Source organism: Labeo rohita, chromosome 3 (assembly GCF_022985175.1).
Source record: "Labeo rohita strain BAU-BD-2019 chromosome 3, IGBB_LRoh.1.0, whole genome shotgun sequence".
Taxonomy (NCBI): domain Eukaryota; kingdom Metazoa; phylum Chordata; class Actinopteri; order Cypriniformes; family Cyprinidae; genus Labeo; species Labeo rohita.
In genome coordinates, this window is record NC_066871.1 from 20,925,339 (window position 1) to 20,947,439 (window position 22,101).

Below are 22,101 nucleotides of genomic sequence, written 5' to 3' on the forward strand. Positions count from 1 at the left end.
TGTGTCTTAACAGTGTGTGGACACAACCACCCTACAATGATAAAAATAATTTAATAATAAAATTTTTAACCCTTAAATGCATACCTCATGTCTTTAGTGACCTGGGACATCATTTACTACCCTCTCCCTCCTTAATTTTTAAAAGTTTGACATCGGCTTTCTTAGTATTCCTCAATCTATTCATTATGAACAGTGTTGGGGGTGACGCATTACAAGTAACGTGAGTTACGTAATAATATTACTTTTTTTAAGTAACTAGTAAAGTAGCGCATTACTTTTGAATTTCTAAGAAAATATCTGAGTTACTTTTTTCCCCATTTATTGATTGACAAGTCTCCTGTCGGGAAATTAGGAGTAAACATGATGCTACTGTATTCTAGACTAAATGTGAACATGCATTAATTCACCTCACTCGCAAAAAACAGATTCAGTTCCTCAAAATGAATAAAAACAGTGAAATGCAAACTCAGAATATGACACAACCCTGCAATAATTAAATATGTTAAATAAAACAAATATCCCTTATATATTTAATCCCATTTTATTAACCAGTGTCTTTTCTGCTGACCTTCGATGATGAAATTTAACCATACTAATAAGCAAAAATTACTTTAGATAAACTAGCATTTGTTTATAGCCGAAGAGTGATCTCCTGCATAAATGTACTTTTCTTTCAGCCTAAGGTGAATTTATTTCACTTTTGGTGTAAAAGGGCTTTTACATTAGAATTGTTTTATATTAAAAACAAAGAAGCAAGCCCTGCCCAGATTTAAAAAGTAATGCAAAAGTAACGTAACACATTACTTTCCATAAAAAGACTAACGTAACACTAAAACTAACATAATTTGTTACTTTTTCAGGGAGTAACGCAAATTGTAATGCATTACTTTTAAAAGTAACTTTCCCCAACACTGATTATTATAAGAAAAAAAAATATATATGTATAAAAGAATGTCTGTTTTTTTTTTTTTTTTTTTTTTTGGTCGCTAGAGACCCGAGGTGTGTAATAGTGTAAGTTTATTTTACCTGCGCAAATATGTAAATATCTGGTAACTAAATACATGCAATTCACCTTTAGTCCTCGAAGTGGCACTGTTTGATAGACAATAATGGCATGATGTTTTACTCATAATTATCACAGGCATAAAACAAAAGGATATCATCAGCAAAATTTGAATTGGTTTGAATGGCTTTACTGCAGAGAAATTACTGTACGCAATAAAATTTAAATATCACCGTTCTTTGATGGTGGATGTGGTAAATAAGCTGCCAGCGATCAAAATACTGATTTGAAGTAAATGAAAACGATTGAGAATATGGCTAAGATGGCAAATATGAGCCAGATGCTGAATGTACTGTGGAAGTGCGCTCTGATGATGACGGCGACAGACTGTGCCGTATTTGCATATTTCCACCCTCAGCCAGTTGTACACTGTTCGCCATTTTCTCTGCACTCAAGCAGCTGTAGCGACAACAATGCAGGTGTTTTGTATTTGGATGTAAACGTGAACATAAGATTTTCTCCCGACATCAGAGACAATGAGGACGCAGTGGATTAGTTCTGTTTTTGATGGTAACGTGCCACCAAATCCATAAAGAACGGAAGAGAGGGGCGGGGAGAGCAGTAGCTTGTGGAAAATGGGCATCCGATGTCCCCTTTAAAAGACAAAGCACCGTTTAGTGACCAATGAACTAACATGAACAAAAAACAGACTTGCTGACATTCGCCAAAGCAATCTCAGATTTCAAACCATTTGTTTGCTTGTTGGTCTTGATTTGGCCAGTCAGAACCCCTGTGACAGACCTGTGGACCACCGACAGAGACAGTGACTGACATTTGGTCACATGCACAGTCACAGGAAAGCAACTTGCACATTGACAAATAAGCACACACACGCAGCGAGCCAAAATGAGTGTTCTTTCCCTTACCGTCACGACCCTCATCATCTAAATTTAAAGAAACAATGAAAGCATAATGAGGTTAAGGCAGCACATACAGAGAGAGACGGGTTAAACACCAACATTATAACAAACTACGTCCCAGCGTCTTGTTTCTGGAAGCTAGAGCTGGAGAGGAAGAGTAAACAGAACTGGACAAATAAATGAGAAGCAGCATACCTGTCAAACAGTTTTGAATAAACGTGATCATTTTGACATTTACTGTTTGGGGTCACTCTAAGCTGTTAACATGTAAAAATTCATACAAATCTGCACTGAAATGTAATCCTAAGCACATCTGATTGAAAAAGTGCACATGTTCACACCACATTACACTGTGTACACATCTCACCTTCCACCCTAGGCTTTGGCTCTCCTCCACTAGGAACGATTTGTACCCCAGTACAATGTTTGTTTTATGACACCAAATTCATAACATGAATTGAGAACTGCAAACACGTACCACATATGCACAAGCTTAGGGTTCACTCTCGTATTGGGATACATAATCACAATAGCTCAATAGTCCCATAAATTATATGGTTTTCCAGCATATTTTGCGTATTTGCATACACAACTAATGTTCAAACGTTCACTAATGCTCCAGAAGGAAATCGACGCACAACCATATGTGTGTATGTATAGATAGGTAGATAGATAGATGCTACTGACAGCATCTTCCTCTGCAGTTGGAAAATGACTTGTATATTTTCAAATCAATGGTATTAAAAAAAACAAAACATGTTTTTATATGCGTGCAGCACAGCAATAATACAGCATATGCTGGGGTTTATAACGCATTTTCAGCAGTGATTTAGGTAGGCCCTAATGTAATTTATGTAGGTAGAAACAATATACTGTAATTTAGGTAAATTGAATTGTGTAGACAAGGAATAGTAAACAAATATGGTTCTGCATGTATACATACTTAAATTCAAATGTATTATTGCCGCCTACACTTCTATTTATAAAGGCAGGAGTTAACTCAACCATACTATTAAGTCTTTATACATTATGCCGTTATGATGAATAATTATATTGTTGTTCAACTAAGCTATGCACCACATATGTCAATATGTAAAAAGATTTTATGTTCACTACTAGTTGGTTTCAGGTATGATTTATGTATCTGCTGTATTTAAAGATGAATTAGAACAGGTTAAAGAGACAGTTCAACCAAAAATGAAAATTCTGTCATTAATTACTCACACTCATGTCATTCCAAACCCGTAAGACCTTCGTTCATTTTCAGAACAGATTAAAATATTTATGAAATCCGAGAGCTTTCTGACCCTGCATAGACAGCAACACAAATGACAAGTTCAAGGACCGTAATATGAAGCTACGAGAATAATTTTTGTGCACAAAGAAAACAAACTTACAACTTACTCACAAATAACAACTTTATTCAACAATTTCTTCATTTCCATTTCAGTTTTTGACACACATTCATGAGAGTACCATGAAAATAAGGTTAAACCACTGATGTCACATGGACTATTTTAACGATGTCCTTTCTGGGTCTTGAACGTGTCAGTTGTGTTGCTGTCTGTGCAAGGTCAGAAATAGGGGTGGGAATCCGATTCCGATTCTGGGAGTCACTATCCGATTCCAAAACAATTGTTGATCTACATTTTCCCCAATTAATTATTCTGCTGTGCAAATACATCTTTACAACCTCACATTTTAACCAAAATTGCAGTTTTTTTGCTTTTCGTTTATAGTTGGAATCTCTGTATGTCAGTACTGCCATCTTAAAAGTAGAGGTGTGAATCTTCACTGGTTTCATGATTCAGTTCAATTACAATTTTCAACATCAACTCATTATCACTATGCATCACATTCTCAGTTTTCAATATTACTGCACATGGCTACATTTTCATATAAATTTTATATCAAATTTATTTTGTGCAAACTTCATTTTTTATTATATAAACAGTCTACTTTTTAAATCAATCGCTTGTTTAAAATAAGTGTTCTTTAAGTAACCGACAATAGTTTAAGTATCAGACAATAGTTATGGGTTTTTCTTTTTTCCTCAGCATTATTGCCGTCTGATTATTACTGATGAGATCATAGACAGTGGCAGCTTTAACAGACTGTATTCACACTAACACACAGATCTATTTTGATATATCAGATGTTTTGTCCTGCTCTGAAAATATAACTGACTGTGTGAACATCAATTTCGCATAAAAGTATTCAAAAATGGAAGTACATTTAACCGCAGCCGCAATTGATCTTCAGGACAACAAACACAAAGCACACGTGAAAGTCTGTCAGTGCGCGAGTTTTGTGCATCTAATAGCACTGCATTTTAAGCGGCATTAATGAAAGCATGTCTAAAGTAAAACACAGTGGGTGGAAGAACACACTGTCAAACGACTAGTGTCTAGCGGCTTTCACACCGAACGCGAAAGCACTGCGCTAAAACCCATTCATTTCAATTGCTTGCGCCGCACAAGGATGGCTTGTTTCTGCATCGACCTAAGCGCACACGCAGCGGAGCACACCACTGGCAGGCAAGTGGCCACACGCCACGCTTAAAGTGTTAAAATAGTTTAACTTTTTGCTGCTGCACTCTGAAAGGCTGTGCTAAACCAGCGGCCAGCGCAGCGATTTCCGTGTTTGGTGTAAAAGTTGCTTCTCACAGCGCAAACCCCGCCACGTCTCTAGTGCACACACATGCAGGAATAAAACAAGCTCAGAATCGATTCTGAATATTTCAAAATCGTTGAAAAGAGAATCGCAATGCATCATAGAATCAATTTTTTCTTCTACCCCTAGTCAGAAAGCTCTCGAATTTCATCAAAAATATCTTAATTTTTGTTCTGAAGATGAACGGGTTTGGAACGACATGAGGGTGAGTGATTGATGATAGAATTTTCATTTTTGGGTGAACTATCCCTTTAAATGAATGTATAATGCCGCACACCTCTCACTTAATCCTAACCCCTTGCAGCACACTAGCTCACACTAACCACCATAACACACATACACACAGAAAGCTCATTTGTAGAAGCAAAGCTATTCCTTGTACCCTTGACAGACTGAATGAAGACAAATGGTGTTCATGACAAGATTCAGAGCAGGTGACCCACCTTCAGCAGGCTTATCTGTAAAAAAAAAGAGATGCTGAGAGTGAGTCTGACTGCTTTTAAATGATTCATTTCATAAAACAGATTATGAATATTTAGTAAGAGATACAAGTACAAACCAGCAGGTGGAGCTTCCTCCTTCTGTCCCTTGGCACCTGAAACAAAATTCATAATCACAGTGTTCAAAAGTGGTCATGTTAAAATACAAAACTGTTAATCTCATATTAGTTTTGATAGGTGTCTATACAATACACATCATGTGACTCTCTGAGAAGGTAAACAGTGAAAACTCTACAGAATCAAAACAAAAAATATATGTATAAACAAACTATATATGCGCATACATCTTCTTAAAGCATTTTTGAGTTTTGAGTTACTATTTTCAAAGCTGTACGTATCCAAAAAATATTTTAACAGTATATGGAGTGAGGGCAGAAAGTATTTTGGAGTGCAGGCATCTGAGCCTCTCTGTCCGTTTCTCTTTCCAACAGTAGGCGTAAACAGCTTTGCTACATCGTGCCACCGTCACCTTCCAAGTCACAATCTTGGCCTCAGATTGACTTTGGACCTGAAAGGAGTGGTCAGACCTTTACTATTTAGTGTTAAGGATATGAGACACCGCACCTGGCCTCAGCCCTGAGGGTCAGATTGCGTGATCTGCTTGCATACCGAAGTACCGACACGTCTATTTTTGATTAGGTTTGTCTTTCAGACTGCAATATGTTAATGGGGCTCAGGCACTTCTGGTATATCTCCTCGTCCCAGAGGAGTGGGATGCGGCGACCCAGCGATTTATAAATGCTTCCCCTGCCTTAGGATCTAAGGAGCTGGCTAAGATGTCCATCCGAAAAAGGACAGAGCACCAGGTTCACCAGACAGCTGAAGGTCACGACTATACACAAACAGGGACCTGTAACAACTCTACTGGGAAATGCTCGAATGCTCTGAGCAGCTCTCACCTTACCCATGATGAATTGGTCTGGCAGTGTTAATTTGCTTGGCTAAAATGTAGTTAAAAATCTTTGCTGAGGTGAAGGACCCAGTCAGCTTTTCATTAAAATGCCACTTTCCTCTTACATCCATCGCTAACACCACTGCAATGCTGTGCCTGTGCTTTGCTGTCGCTATGGAAACCAATATAATTCTCATGCTCTCATCTGTTGAAAATGGAAAAATGTGTAGTGTATTCCAGCCCCAAAATGTGTCCCAAAATTTTACTCATGCAATATAATATTAATATTGTTGTTGTTAAGCAAAAAAAAAAAGGTTCAAATATTTTTTGGGTTATTTGAAATAAAGCTTAAATAAGATATTAAATAAAATACTAAATAAAAAGTGTGTACTACACTGAGGCAGATAACTTTTCTTAATGATATTTTTCTTCTTAAATTCTCTAAGGGCTCCTGATGGGCTCTTGATCTCCTGCTCAACTCAACTGCTGGCTCTTCTCTGGTTTCCAGTCGTCAGCACTCTCTCCATCTTGCAAGTCTTGATCACTGTCACTGCTACATACAGCCACAGCGCTAAAAACTAATAGACACTCACTCACACTCAACACAAACGCACACATTCTAAAAGTGTAGATGAGGTAAGTAGTCAAAAGAAGGCCAATGGAGGCCTAAAGCTAATGCTAAAACATTAACCCTGCAGGCACACAACCCTGATAGCACACATACATCTTGTCTATTTGACGTGTGCATTTAAATCTTCAAGACATATTTTTTAGGCTGTTTGCTCATCTGCGATATGTCTATGGGATGTTTTCTATCAGATGTCAAATAGACTTCTATTAGTCTTTAAGATGTTTATGATTTAGAATGTATGTAAAACTGACAGCTTACAGACGTCTGTCAGATGTTTGTACACAGCAGATGTTTTCCAGAACAAGTGATCTTTAACAGACATCTTGCAGACGTACGTGTGTAATCTGGGACTGTCATAAGAAGTTGATATTTGGTTAAATTTTGGTTGTGATGTCAGTTGACCAAAATTCAATATCACATCAACGCCTAATGTCAATGTTAATTGGACATCCAAGTCAGCTGATTTTGATATTTTGTTATTTTTATGTTGTGTAACCAAAATCCAATGTTAAGTCAATGTCAAATTGTCAAATACTGACATCAACCCGATTTTTATTCTCAGCCTAAATGCAACGTCTATCCAATGTTGGGGTCCAGCATCAACATGACGTTACATTGACGTCCTGTGTCTGCTGGGTGATGCACAGAAATGTAGAGACTCAACCACCTTCACAGCATCAGTGTTAATAACCTAAAACCTGCACTAAAATTACTAAAGGGGAGGTCTAATGCTGTTTCATGCATTTGGACTTATTTAGATTTATTAGGAGTTGGACACATGACTAAGTATTTCTGTGCCAAAGACACTCCTTCAGGGTTTGTGCAAGTTTCTGAAAGTTTTTTTTGTATGGCTCTGTATGATGTCATAAAGGGCAGAATCCTTGTATGGGCACTTCTCCTAGAAGAGTGCATGCACACATCAACCAGAGCGAGAGCAAGAGCATTTTTATTATTTTTCTTTGAAAGGGACATATACATGGAAGGTATTTTCTGCCAATTTTAAATAAATCAGTTATTATAAAAATGAAAAAGAAAACCACATTAACAATTTCATTACAGAAAACTGTACACAAAATATGCCAAAATGGAAAATGAAATGAAATTATATAATTTTCATTTAAATTTTCACTGTGACAATGCATTGTCCCTGTCAAATAGAAAAATAAAAAGCTTTGTAAAAACTGTATTTGCCTTTTTTTTTTTCTTTTTTACGTTTGCCTTTTCATTTTAATATTGGCAGTCTTGTCTCGAGATGGCAGTGAAAATGCAATGTCAAATCACCAACTGCATTTTATTTTTCAATTTGACAGGGACAATGCATTGTCACAGTGAAAATTAAAATGAAAATTAGATTATTTCATTTTCAATTTTGGCATATTTTCCACAGTTTTCTAAAATAAAACTGTTAATCTTCATTTTTATAATTGAACTGATTCATTTAAATTTGGCAGAAAATGCCCTCCATACATATATAAATAACGATACTATGGAATCCCATTTGCAAGTCTGTTTCCTCCTCCTCAAAACTAGCAAACAAACAAAAAGATGAATAAATAAATTACAGCTTTAACATCACACAACCAAATTTTGACTTCATATCTCACTATGTGACTTTATTTAAAACTTTACCTCAAAATGACCTTTTTACTTCTTTTACACTGAGGGAGGCAGAAATGTGCTTCCATAGGAGAGCGAAGGCAGCCAGACAGAGATCATAAGGTCAGTGAGATGCACCGAATTTAATGCGGCCATGTTAAATTAGCACGCAGAAGACTCGGATATCTAAAAGTCAGTTTCATAAACAACATATGAGAAAAGTGTAAACGAGTGGTCTAATGCCCTCTCGTCTCCTATGCCTCTCTCTGTGTCGATAATGTGAATGCATTTCCATAAATACAACATCTACGATTACATATGCTGTATCCCCATCCTCACATACTCCATATAAAGGCTGGAGAACATTTCAGTTTTTACGTCCCTATTCATTTCTCTCAGATCCAGACGTGGAAGGTCCTATTTTGCTAATCCACGGTTGTTTCAGAGACGCCAGCCCTGCTGGCCCCTGGGTCACACAGCTATTCTGAAACCTAGCAAAACAACCACATGATGCCCTGAAATTGAGAGCAGGCTCAAATCCAGCATCAGCATTTGAAACTATATCGTATTCGTGGCTGTGCTCAGAATTTGCTCACTTTAGTTACATTAGCCTACAGCGCTAGTACTCTCTCCTTCACTATGCTGACAAATCTCTCTCTACTAAATCTCTGTGTTCCTCTCTCTCTCTCTGCGCTTCCTCACTCTGTTTGGCCGACTAACCTCTGTGGAATGTTCACGAAGCTAATCTCTGATGACATTTACTTCACTACTTCTCTATATCTCTTTCTACACCAAAGGTAAAAGTCATTTTGCAGCCATAAGCCTCCCGACCAATCAAAACACAGATGCGATCGAGGACAATTCGATTCAGGTTGTCTAAAAACAAACGAGAGAACATGTTATAATAATAATACACACAGCTGATTTCAACCATTTTGACAGGCCAATGGGGAAGATAGACTTTCACAACATTGTCAAGTCTCTCAGACACATCTTGAGATGTGAAAGCAGGGGCCTCACTCCGAGTGGCCTTGAGTTAACATGTCTACCCACACCACTCTGTGTTAATGTCGACAAATGCCCTTCGCATATCAGCACATATATGCTTCAAATGCACTCCGACTTGTCACATACAGTGTTATACAAACAAAACCTGAAAGGATGACTGAGTGTTTAGAGTCAGGCTCAAATGTGTTTCAAGTGTGACTAATACAAAAAAAAAAGCTGTGATCACTGTTATTTATCATATACTGCCAATCTAATCCCAGATGAATGTTTTAAACTGTCAACAACAGTGGTAGGTGATATACTGGTAGACATGTTTAACGGCAGAAATTTATCAATCTGCAGGGATTTTGGACTATCGTCTCTATCGCGGTTACATTGCTGTGCTACGTGGTTACGAAAAAGTATCATGCACATGTTTTTAAGCATTGCGGTTTAAAAACAAGTCATTCTAAGCCATTAAAATGCAATCAGCAGTGAAAGAAAATTTATTTCGCTATATGCACATGAAGTGCTCACAGACCATTTTTATACTCTATATACTCTATTTTTACTCTATATACATGGTTAAATACACACACTCATATGTGTCAAAAATGCCAATTTTTGCAAATGTCCTCATAAACAGTAATTTAGGCCTTAAGTGAAAGCAAACAGTTGAGAAAGAAAACATGTATAACAGTATATTGGATCCAGGCAGCTCTTAAAGTGACAGCAGTCTAATATTCCTGCTGTCTGTCGTTCAAATCAAGCAACAAATGAGAGAAAATCTCTCACTGCTCTTGACTAAATCACTTTTGTAATATATATTTCATTTACACAGTGAAGAACACTGAGTGTTTTTATACATTTGATTACTTCATACAATGTATGAAGCATTTCTTTATTTGTTCTACTGTAGTATTTTTTGTTCTATTGCTTGTACTAAGTTTTTTATTCTTTTTAAACTGCTGACAATTTACTTGTTTTACGTGTTTATTTAGGCTAGTATTAGTTTTTTGCGATATTGACACTGGTCAGAATAATTCTAAAATTTCTATGGCATCAAAAATTTTGTCATTTGTCATTTTGTCATTAGATGCCCACATTGGATTTTCCACAAGTTGATATGATTCTTTAGGGTCTTAATGAAAAGTCTATAATATACTTTGGTTAAAAATTCTCAATGTTTGTGTAAAACAACACCCTTTTTACCTTGTCAAAATGAGCTCTGCAAAAATCACCCCATTCTGATGGATTGTTCCTTTAAATGCAAATGAGCTCTACTCGCCCCGCCCTTTTCTCTTCTCTCCTGCTCTGAGAGATTGTTTACTTTAGGTGCATTTAGCGCATTTAGCAACGGAACTTGCTAACTAGCACGTTATTAAGAAAGGTGATTGCAGAGATTCATAAAAAAAAAACCCTTACACTCAATTCTGCTGTAAGTGAAGCTGGATCATGAATGATTTATCTGAACATAGATGCATTTATGTAGATCGGGAGGCGCATTCCCTTCACAAACAAACGTAATCTACTGCATCTTCAGCGGCTCAGATGTCGGGAGTAAATGACGACCACTATAATCATTATTTATATTTACATTATTATTTTATTTATAGTTATTAGAGTGGCCGCGATCAGTCCCGGTGGCCGCGTTAGAGCCGTAACGCCATGCAGACTTGTGCAGTGTAAATGTAGTCAGTTTAAATGCCAGCGTGGAGTGTAAGTGAATGCGTTTATTCTTTCCTCTGTACTACTAGTTTTAATGCAAATAAACATGAATGAACATCTCATGCCTTAATTAATGTTTAAAATAATCTGTTATGAAACATGTTATGACAGCCACTGTGTAAACTGAATATATTTTAACAAACAGAAATGTTATAATTTATGAGTTAATTTAAAGTTAATTTAGGGTCACAAATTAACGACGAGTACAAAATACATGGTACTAAATAACAATAATTGCTACAATATACATAATATTCAAAACGTCTTGGTCAGTTAATGATCTCAAAGTTTTTAACAAGCTAAAAGGAAACAGTGTAATCAGTTTTACAAATGAACCTCAGTGAATCAAAATCAGATCACAAATAGTGTAGTTCTAGTCACAAACAATAACTCATATGAGCCGATTCTTTTAGTGAATCATTCACAAACTTTCTTGTATACACTTCTTGGGAGTTTATAACTGGAGTGCCCAAAAGATTATAATTGTATTCATTGATTTATACAACAAATGCAATTTTAAGTTTATTTTGTGTGGTAATAGCAGCATTAGTTTCTGGTTTTATTATTGTATCTGTTAATTAGCAATTGATCTGTTTATGTACTAGTTTAGAAAGATCCCCATAATTCCCATCATTACCTAAATGGACATTATAATTGAAATTTGAATCAGAATTGAATCAAATGCTTGTAAATTGGAAACCAATCAAATCTGAGTTCTGGGTCTTGCAGGGTCTGTGATCCAGTTGCAACAAACCCATTAAGTTAAGAAAACCCTAATTCTATTATTAACAAGGGTTTTCCTAACATAAGGAGTTTCTTGCAAACTGGCTGCTGGCTTTGACTTCAGCTCTGACACTAAATGAATATAATGAATTTTAAAATATTTCAATTTCAGAATAAACAGGCTCTGATGGAAACAGCCTAGTGATATATGTAGTGTTTCTAAGGATATCACAACAAAAAAAAAAAAGATGTTTTCCTCCCCCCTCAGGCTTCATTCAGCTCCTCAGACCCAGATTGAAAGCTGCTATTTTTACAAGCGGGTGTGTGATGGAGTGTCTTTGGCATTAGAGGCATTTGGAGTGGATACAAGTGCAGGGAGGGTCGGCCGCACATGATGAAGTTTCCCCGTTTTATGAGGATGGAGAGAGTGATTCTTTTGGCAGCGAGGAAACACTTAAGAGAAACGCCACAATATCTATCAGTCTCTGCATGACAGTACTGATGATTTGAGTTATGGATATAGATCGTAAATATCTCTTTCACACATATGTGGAAAGATGAGGTGGTGAGGATAAAGATGAAGATTGGGGAGATGGTGACGCAGAAACAGCTTGATCACGATCATCTGATCTGGGAATAAAAATAAACTGGTTGCTATGGGTCATGCTGTGTATGTAATCACAACCTATGTCGGTTTTTAAGAATAGTTATAGTTTTACATGAATTCATTAAACGGATTATCACTTCAGCTGATTTAACAAAAATATTTACATGAGCTGCAGCTCAAAACACGATTTAAAATAAAACAGTTCATTAAAATAATTCTCTCCCCCTGTATTCATGAAGTATAGACAGGCTATCATATAAAATAAATGTCAAAAGGTGTGGTTTATGGTGTGATGATGTTGAGATTAATTATGGCCTTTTTACTTTCTGACAGTGATCTCTTTCTCTCTTCCACTCTCAGGATAGCACATTGCATTTTTAATAAACTGAACTTGACAGCCAGTGATAATCATGAATTAAGATAAAAAGCACATCAGACATTTTAACTCATTTTGTTTTCTATGGGGAGGAAAAAACGTTTTTTGAGCAAGTTTTTGAGGATGGAAAGATAATATTTTTTCAAATGTAAAGGATAATTTCTTAGGTAAAGGTAATTTCTTGACAGAAAATGTTTAAATATGTACACTACCAGTCAAAGGTTTTTGCACTGTAGGATTTTGAATGTTTTTTTTTTTGTTTTTTTTAAGTATCTGCTCAACAAGTCTGCATTTATTTGATCCAGAATACAGCAAAAGCAGCAATATTGTGAAATATTTTTCGTATTTAAAATAACTGCTATCTATTTGAATATATTTTAAAATGTAATTTATTCCTGTGATCAAAGCTCCATTTTCAGCATCATTACTCCAGTCTTCAGTGTCACATGATACTTCAGAAATCATTCTAATATGCTGATTTGCTGTTCAAGAAGCATTTTTTTTTATTTATTTATTTTTATTATCAATATTTTAAACAGTTGAGTACATTTGTTCACGATTCTTTGATGAATATGAAGATCCAAAGATCAGCATTTATCTCAAATAAAAAGCTTTTGTAACATTATACCATTCAAAAGCTTGGAGTCAGAATAATATGTTAATTTTATTTATTTTTTTAGCAAGGATGCTTTAAATTGATCAAAAGTGATGATAAAGACATTTATAATGTTACGAAGATTTATATTTCAGATAAACACTGTTCTTCTGAACTTTCTATTCATCAAAGAAACCTGAAAAAATTCTACTCAGCTGTTTTCAACATATACAACAATAATAAATGTTTTTGAGCAGCAAATCAGAATATTACAATGATTTCTGAAGGATCATGTGACTGGAGTAATGATGCTAAAAATTCAACTTTGAAATCACAGAAATAAATTATATTTTAAAATATATTCAAATAGAAAACTGTTATTTTAAATATTAAATACATTTCAAAATTTTACTGTTTTTGCTGTATTTTGGATCAAATAAATGCAGACTTGGTGAGCAGAAGATAATTCTTTAAAAAAAAAAACATTAAAAATCTTACTGTTCAAAAACTTTTGACTGTTAGTGTATATAATATAATGTTATAATGTTCAGTTTTTAATTAATAAATAATTTAATAGTTTTTAATAAATAAATAAAATTACATGTGCACAAAATGTAAAATAAATAATATATATTTTAAACAACTTAAAATAAATCTGAAATATACAAAAATTAAATTAAATTAAAAGTATTTTTTAAAAAACAGAAAGAAAATATTACAAATGATTTTTTAAAAAAGAAATTTGCAAGGCATAAAAACACATGTAATACGCATCACTGACTGAACAGGGCAAACTCTTTCACACTCGTCACAGGTCAGTGGACCTTTATTATATTTGAGCCATGTAAACACTTTATTATTTACAATACTCATGCAATTTAATTATTAAAGAAACACATATTTTTTTCTTTTGAAAGTTCCATTAAAAATGCCAAATGACTACAAAAACGGAAATTATTTATACTGCGGGTGATCAGATTTTTGGGAGGTGAAGGAGAGGTTGATTTAACGGAGTTAAATAGATACAAATTAGCACAGTAGTTTTGTCAGGGCGCTCGAGGAGATTTACCTTCCTGCGGAGTTTAGTTAAAACCTAATCAAATTCTCATGAACCAGCTAATCAAGGTCATTGGGTTCACTTGAATATTTAATGATGCCAGATCTCCAGGAGGAAGAGGAGTGTGGAATATGCAACAGCGTTTATGAATATAGTCATAGACGACATCAGGTCATGCAGTACATATCCCATTACGTATGTTAAGTTGGAGGACATATTCTAAAACGCACAAAGCGCGAGCACTCGCACATCTGCGTGTGATCCATCATGAAATAGACGCATGCCAAGGAGTGCATTGTGATGTTAACGGGTATGAGGTAATGCTATACTATCCCAGCTGGAAATGAGACATTGAATGTTAAGACGCCTATCACTGTCACTGTATATGTGTGTGTATGTGTATGCGTGTGTTAGGGGGGTTGGGGGGTAGGATTACCTTTGGAGATGTGCAGTTGGAAAAACAATTTGTACATAAAATAAAGTTGTATTAAAAAATGGTATGCAAACAAATTGTTTGGGGTTAGGGTTGGCATAAGTATCTACAAAATTTATATTAAAAGTTTTTTGTCTATCACAGCAGTTCTCAACCATAAAAAAAGAGATAAATTATTAAACCGAACATATTACATGATTATTTAAATGTAATTCATATGACTTATCTATCTATTGGATAATATTCCTAGGAAGAAGTGTAATTTAATTTAATTTAATTTTATTTTATTTTATTTTATTTTATAATTATTTTTTATTTTATGTTTTTTTGCATTACATATTAAAGGATTAAATTTTCACATTAAATTTTTAGCAATTTCTCCCTGATAAAATATTGTAGTTTTTTTAATTATTATTTTTGATTTATATAACCCATTAAAATGTGTAGATAGTAATGCAGATATGCATATTGGCTAATATTCATAGGAAGAAATGTTTATTCATTTTATTTTATTATTTTTTAAATTATTTTTAAATTATTTTATTTATTTTTTATTTTATTATTTAATGTCTTTTGCATTACACATTAAATGTTTACATTTTCACATTCAATTTTAGGCATTTCTCCCTGATAAAATGTTGTAGATCTTTTTTTATTATTATTTTAGATGTATATAACATAAAAATGTGTAGAGAGTAAGGCAGACATGCATATTGGCTAATATTCCTAGGAAGAAATGTTTATTTATTTTATTATTTTATGTATTTTGCATTATACATTAAAGGATTACATTTTCACATTAATTTTTTAGCAAATTCTCCTTGATCAAATATTGTAGACCTCGTCAAAATTTATATAAATGATTCAAAATAATTTGAAGGCATCTGTCAGACACCTTGAAGGTGTGCGGAGCCCCCCTAGTGGTTCCCGGCCCCCTGATTGAGAACCACTAGTATATGACTAAGTAAATATTTGTTTGTTTGGGTCAATAAAAGAGCAAGAATACGTCCATTTGGGATTACAGAGTTCACAGAGAGGGTCTGTGTCATCCTGCGCCTTGTTGTGGTGAAAATAGGGAGATTTGGGAAAAGGGAGCACCACAATAATGACAGTTCAGACGGCAAATAAGAGGCTTAAACTTCCCTAATACTCAATACTCGGGGTGTTTCATTAGCAGGGTTACAGGGAACCAAACTCTTGTTGTCCTGCCAGGACAGAAATGACATGATTTTAGCCTGGCAGGGCAACACGGGCTTATGCAAAAAGAGCCTCAATATTGTCACAGAAGATGCTTAAACAGCACATGCAAATAATCACTTTAGGACATTTTCTCTCATCTCAACGTGTCACAAGCTGGACATGTGGCTATTATGGTAAAGCTTAGACTCTTTGTGAAGTAATTTATATTAATGTGACATATCACATGGCTTTATTTCAGCCTCAATCCAATATTAATGCAAATGCACAATTTATAGCACACAGCCTTGACCCACTATTACAGTACTGTCATTCCAAAGTATCTGTAATCACGGAGCAATATGCAGAGACACACATCTCCGAACACTTCTCCACTGTCAACATGGCCATTTGTAAAATCGCATACCCTCCTAAAAGCTGCTCAAGGCCGCGGGGCTATTCTGGAAGCTGTTTATTAAGGAATCGTGCTCCTTGCCAGTCACTACGGCTTCAGGAGATCCAGACAGACTTTATCTTGACAGTTCCCCACTCAGAGCAAAGTGGCCCGTGTATGTGACTGGGAGACTCGAGTGGAGGGTGGTAAATGTGATCTTTAAAAAGCAATAAACTCAAAGAGGGGCCTCGTGTGTGGGCTGAAGTGTAAAGGTAGGATAAATGAGAAAATGAAAGAGGGACGGAAGGATAGGCAACAGGTCCAATGAAATGATCTAGTAATTTGACACTCTTATGTCATGCCCCTAGACTGGGATTAACACGAAGTCATGGGGCTGAGTTAGAAGGAAAAACTGAATCATAACCGACACAAGGCAGATCTCAAGAAGGCATGGTCACACAAGACCAAAGACACTGAAATGACCTTGTGATTTTTGAAAGGGTCGTTTCTCAGGAGACATTTGTTTGCTAAATACATGCCCATGACAACCAACTGATGTATTTACCCAGATAGCACACGCACGTCTGCAAGATGTCTGTTAAAGATCACTCGATCTGGAAAGCATCTGCTGTGTACAAACATCTGTAAGATGTCAGTTTTACCTAAATTCTAAATCATAAACATCTTAAAGACATCTAATAGACGTCTGTTTGACATCTGACAGGAAACGTCCTATAGACGTATTGCAGATGAGCAAACACACTAAAAATACATCTTCCAGACGTAAATGCAGACGTCAAATAGACGTCTCTGTGATGTACGTGTGCTATCAGGGTAACAGAATACTGAATTTAGTCACATTACAGAGCAGTTTAAAAGACTGGTTCACTCCAGAATTAAAATTTCCTGAGAGGTCTGTTATATGAAGAAAAATCCTGGAATGATTTCCTCAAAAACCTTAATTTCTTTTCGACTGAAGAAAAAAAAAGACATGAACATCTTGGATGACATGAGGGTGAGTAAATTATCAGGAAATATTTATTCTGGAGTGAACTTATCCTTTAATGTGTAATGCAACAGACATGACATGACATGACATGACATGACATAAAATAAAATAAAATAAAATAAAATAAAATAAAATAAAATAAAATAAAATAAAATAAAGCTTCCTTTTATTTTTAAACATCTGCTTTTTTTCTAGGAAAATTTGCCAATATGCATGTTTGCAATACTCTGTATACATTTTTATGGGTTATTTAAATATAAAATAATAATAAATAAAAATAAAATAAAAACTACTGCTATTTTTTTTTAAATGTTCAAATGTCACCCTGGACCAAAAATGCAATTGAAATATACACATTATCTAAAAGCTGAATAGCTTTTAGAAAGCTTTTTATTGATGTATGCTTTGTTAGAATATTTGGCAAAATTTGGCCGAGATACAACTATTTGAATACCTGGAATCTGAGGGTTCAAAAAATCTAAATACTGAAAAAATGGCCTTTAAAGTTGTTGAATTAAAGTTCTTTGCAATGCATATTACTACTCAAAAAAGTTTTGATATATTTATGGTAGGAAATTACAAAAATATTTTCATGGAACATGATCTTTACTTAATATCCTAATGATTATGGCATAAAAGAAAAACCAATCATTTCGACCCATGCAATGTATTGCTATTGCTACAAATGCACCGGTGCTACTTAAGACTAATTTTGTGATCCAGGGTTCAATAGATTTTACATTTGTATCTGCATTTGTCTGTTTAGTCATGTTATACTGGTCAAATTATTTGTATAAATTAGTCATTTTAACAAATAATTAAAATAAAAATAATAATAATTTAAATATTTTATTTTTAATTATTTGCATATTTTTAGCATAAATGGTTCAGTTTCTTTCTACTTCTAAATATCTGAAATTTCCAGTTCTATTTCCAGTAATTACAAACATTCCGATCTGTTTTCTTTAACAGCATCCACCATTAAGCAGCTTAGTGCCACAATTACTTCCCTGTACATTAAATGCATTTTGAGGGTATTACGGCATAGTGCCGGTTTTGCTCATTATCCTGCTGTCGCTGGAGTAATGACTTCTCTACGAGGATGACTTAGATTTGAAAGACAACTTCTTTTTTGCCCTCCAAATCTGCTTTTCTACCCTTAACAGCGGTGCTTCTTTCACCTGAAGATTTTTCGTCTGTCAAATCTGTCATTTCGTTCTGCCTGAAGACATGTATTTTGCGATGAAAATGAAGACGGTCATATTTTAGAGCCTCAGTCAGATACACAAGTTCACAACATCATTACACGGCTGAACACGGGTATCCTTTGACACCAGCGTCTGATATCTGATGCTAATGATTGCATCTGCTGGTTACACTTCGATGCCTGCAATTCACTCTCCTTTAAAAGCTCCATAAAAAGGTGTGGCAGGAAAAGCTTTCACCTCTGTATCTGTGCCAGCAAATGAAATCATACTGTATGTTCAGAACTAACCCCTCTTCCAAAATCAGCATTCATACTTTAGGGAACATACTTGATGTGCTATTGATTTTTAATTGTGCACTGCTTCAATCAATAGATTCATTTTCATAATGATTAGAATTGCACCTGCAGGGTCAATTGAGAATTGAGTGGTCGAATGAAGGACTTTAAGAAAATATGCCTGCAGGCGAAACACCATAGTCTTGCAGGTTTATGTGATATCCTCTGAGCATTCACATATAATGAGATTTGAGTCCTCTTGGAATGTGATTTTACCTCAGACAAAACATAATTTAAGTTTGAGTTTCATTAAGAATAAAAAACACAACATTGCCAGAGTTACAGTCTGGAGGAGTTGCCAAAAGTCAGAGCCAGCTGGCAGATTTTGAGAATTCATATTTCACAGATTCAGATGATGATTCCATCCAGATGGAGGATATCAAACAAGTTTGATATTTCGAGCTAATTTTAGAACACATATTGTTTTCATTTGTCATGAGTCTCCTAGTAACAAGTCACATGTTACTTCATGAGTTTGTTGTGATCTGAGCAACTTTAAAGTCTGGTAGTGTGTTACGCTCAGTTGTTGTAGTGCATTACGCCCAGTTTTCCTCGGTAATTAGTGTTTTAAAATCCGTTCCGATTTTAAAAGTCGTGTACTCTGTTCCAGCCTTAAAGTAATCATCACAATCATAATTCAAACTGGGTATCTTCTGTCTAGTCGTTTATACTGCCAAACCCCATACTGAAAGTTGACCTCTCACTCCTGCTGCTGCCAACCCAACCTATAAAATTTATCTTTCAGCACCTGTCACAACTGAGACGATCTAAACATCTCCTTACAACAAGTAAAACATTCAGACCAATGATTTACGCTTACTAAAACAACATCTCTCAGCCATAACAGGTAGTTAGATAACAAAAAGTGTGAACTAGTGATGAAATTATGAACAAATGGATGTCTTTATGGATGTTAGGTATGGGACAGACACTCAGAGTATAAAAGCATCATTTACATTAACGTGACATGTAAAATGACAAATAGTGATAATGATTTAAAAAAACGTAGTGTTAAATGTAAAATCGATGTTGAAAATGAACTTGAAGAGGCTTACCTGGCTTCTTCGGTTCAGGCATGGTGGTTCGTCATATGTCGGTCACCCTGACTTTTCTATCTCCCACACTTTACTCATCTTTCATCCCTTTTATTCCCTCCTCCCTTGGCAAGCATGTCGTCCCCATCCTTGAGAAAGGGTGGGCGAGGAGAGAAAAGAGCGATACAGGGAGAGAGAGAGAGAGCGACAGAACGAGCGTTACTTGAGATCTTAAGGGAACACAACTTGGACAGGACGAGCAGACGAAAGACAGAGACAAGGGTGAAAAAGTTTAACGTTATAACAAACAGGGTGTCTATATTAATTGGTTGTCTTGTTAAGGTGTGCTGTGAACCAGGATATTCGCTAATGGCATGATATACTCGTAGATATACTGACAGCCTGTATGAAGCACATTACAATGGAGCTGCTTGACTCCTGTGATTGACATCTATGAAGTGATTCTTACCCTGGAAAATTAAAGCAAGGTTTGTCAAGAAAAGAATCAGGCTGCTGAAATGCTGACAGAGGTTAACTACATTTGACAGGCTGACCTTTGACCTTATAGCTCTCTAACCACTCCTTTCTTTTCAACAAGTATAAGTGCTCACAACCGTAGTCAGTCACATAGATCTTCGTGGGACACACACTGACTGTGTTTTACAAATAACTAAACAGTCGCTAAATAGTGAATGAAAGAAGTTATACTGAAGTGCTTAGGCGAGGGGTTACATATATATGCCGACACATATAAAACTAATGAGATATTTAGTCAGCATAACTTAAGGGATAGTTCACCCAAAAATGAAAATTCATTCTGTCATTAATTACTCACCCTCATGTCGTTCCAAACCCGTAAGACCTTTGTTCATCTTCAGAACACAATTTTAAGATATTTTTGATGAAATCCAACAGCTTTCTGACCCTGGAGAAAGAAAAAAATGTTGAATAAAGCTGTTATTTTTGTTTTCTCTGAACACAAAAAGTATTCTCGTAGCTTAATAAAATTACGGTTGAACCACTGATGTCAAATGGATTATTTTAACAATGTCTTGACTACCTTTTTGGGCCTTGAACATGTCAGTTGTGATGCTGTCTATGCACAGTCAGAAAGCTCTCGGATTTCATAAAAAATATCTTCATTTGTGTCAAGAAGATGAACGAAGGCCTTACAGGTTTGGAGTGACATGAGGGTGAGTAATTATTCACAGAATTTTAATTTTTTTGGGTGAGCTACAGAGTTTTTTTGTTGAATGTTGCGGTCCTTATAAAATTTCCATTCATTAAGGAATTCTGAAAAAAGTATTACAGTTTCCACAAACATGTTAAGCAGCACAACTGTTATTAACTTTTATCATCAACTTCACTTTTCATCAACTAAAATGTCATTTTTGTCATCAAAGTTTAATTAACGTTACGAAAGACTGACTAAAATGAATATGATATAACAAAATAATGACCAATAGGGGTGTAACGGTACACAAACATGATGGTTCGGTAAGTACTTAGGTTTTGACGTCATGGTTCGGTTTATTTTTTATTTTTTAATTAAACGGTGGTTTACTGAACAAGTTGCTCTTTCTCTAAATAAATTCAGTTATAATTAAAATTTTCTTGGTGAAAAAAATCTATCTCAGCTACATTACTATAAGGTTACAATTAACAACAGAGCCCAAACAAAAATTTAATTACTATTTATTTATTAAAATAATACTGTAAAAAAAAAAGTAAAAAAAAAAAAAAAAAAGTAAATGCATGCAAAGATGTAAACTGCACATAATGCAAAAAAGTTTTTAAAATAACTTATAAATTATAAAAATTAGATTTATATTTGTTGTTAAAATATATTCAGCTATACAGTGGCTGTCATAACTTGTTTCATAACAGATTAATTAAAAAAAAAGCATTAAATAATTAAGACTAACAGGTAAAGTAAAATATAATGAGTACATAATCTAATATTTCACGAAATGCTCTAGTTTTCACCAGTTTCAACTTAAAAACTTAAGTTCAGCAGCTGCCTTAACATGTTAAGTTAAATAAACTTACAACTACAAGTCATTTCAACTCACAACAATAAAATGAGTTAAAATGACTTGTACTTTTAAGTTGACTGAACTTATGAGTTGACATTACTTGTACTTATAAGTTGGTTTAAGTTTTTAAGTTGAAACTGGTGAAAACTTTTTTACAGTGTAGACGTCATTTCTCTAGCGAACTAACA

At 34.9% G+C, this 22,101-nt stretch overlaps 1 protein-coding gene across 4 annotated transcripts in view; it reads right to left on the reverse strand.

The window, feature by feature from the left end:
* mybpc2a (myosin binding protein Ca) overlaps positions 1-20,016 on the reverse strand; it is a 40,828-nt gene extending 20,812 nt beyond the window's left edge. For 2 of the 4 annotated variants that reach the window (XM_051106218.1, XM_051106217.1), the window contains exons 1-3: positions 19,899-20,015; positions 5,156-5,191; positions 5,040-5,054 (exon numbers count right to left, since the gene is read on the reverse strand). In XM_051106218.1, the coding sequence (XP_050962175.1) occupies positions 5,040-5,054; positions 5,156-5,191; positions 19,899-19,920 (73 nt within the window). In that variant the 5' untranslated portion in view covers positions 19,921-20,015. Of the gene's footprint in view, positions 1-1,929; positions 1,948-5,039; positions 5,055-5,155; positions 5,192-19,898 lie in introns of all 4 variants that reach the window. The other 2 variants (XM_051106215.1, XM_051106216.1) reach the window with 2 other exon arrangements.
* Positions 20,017-22,101: the final 2,085 nt, after the last annotated feature.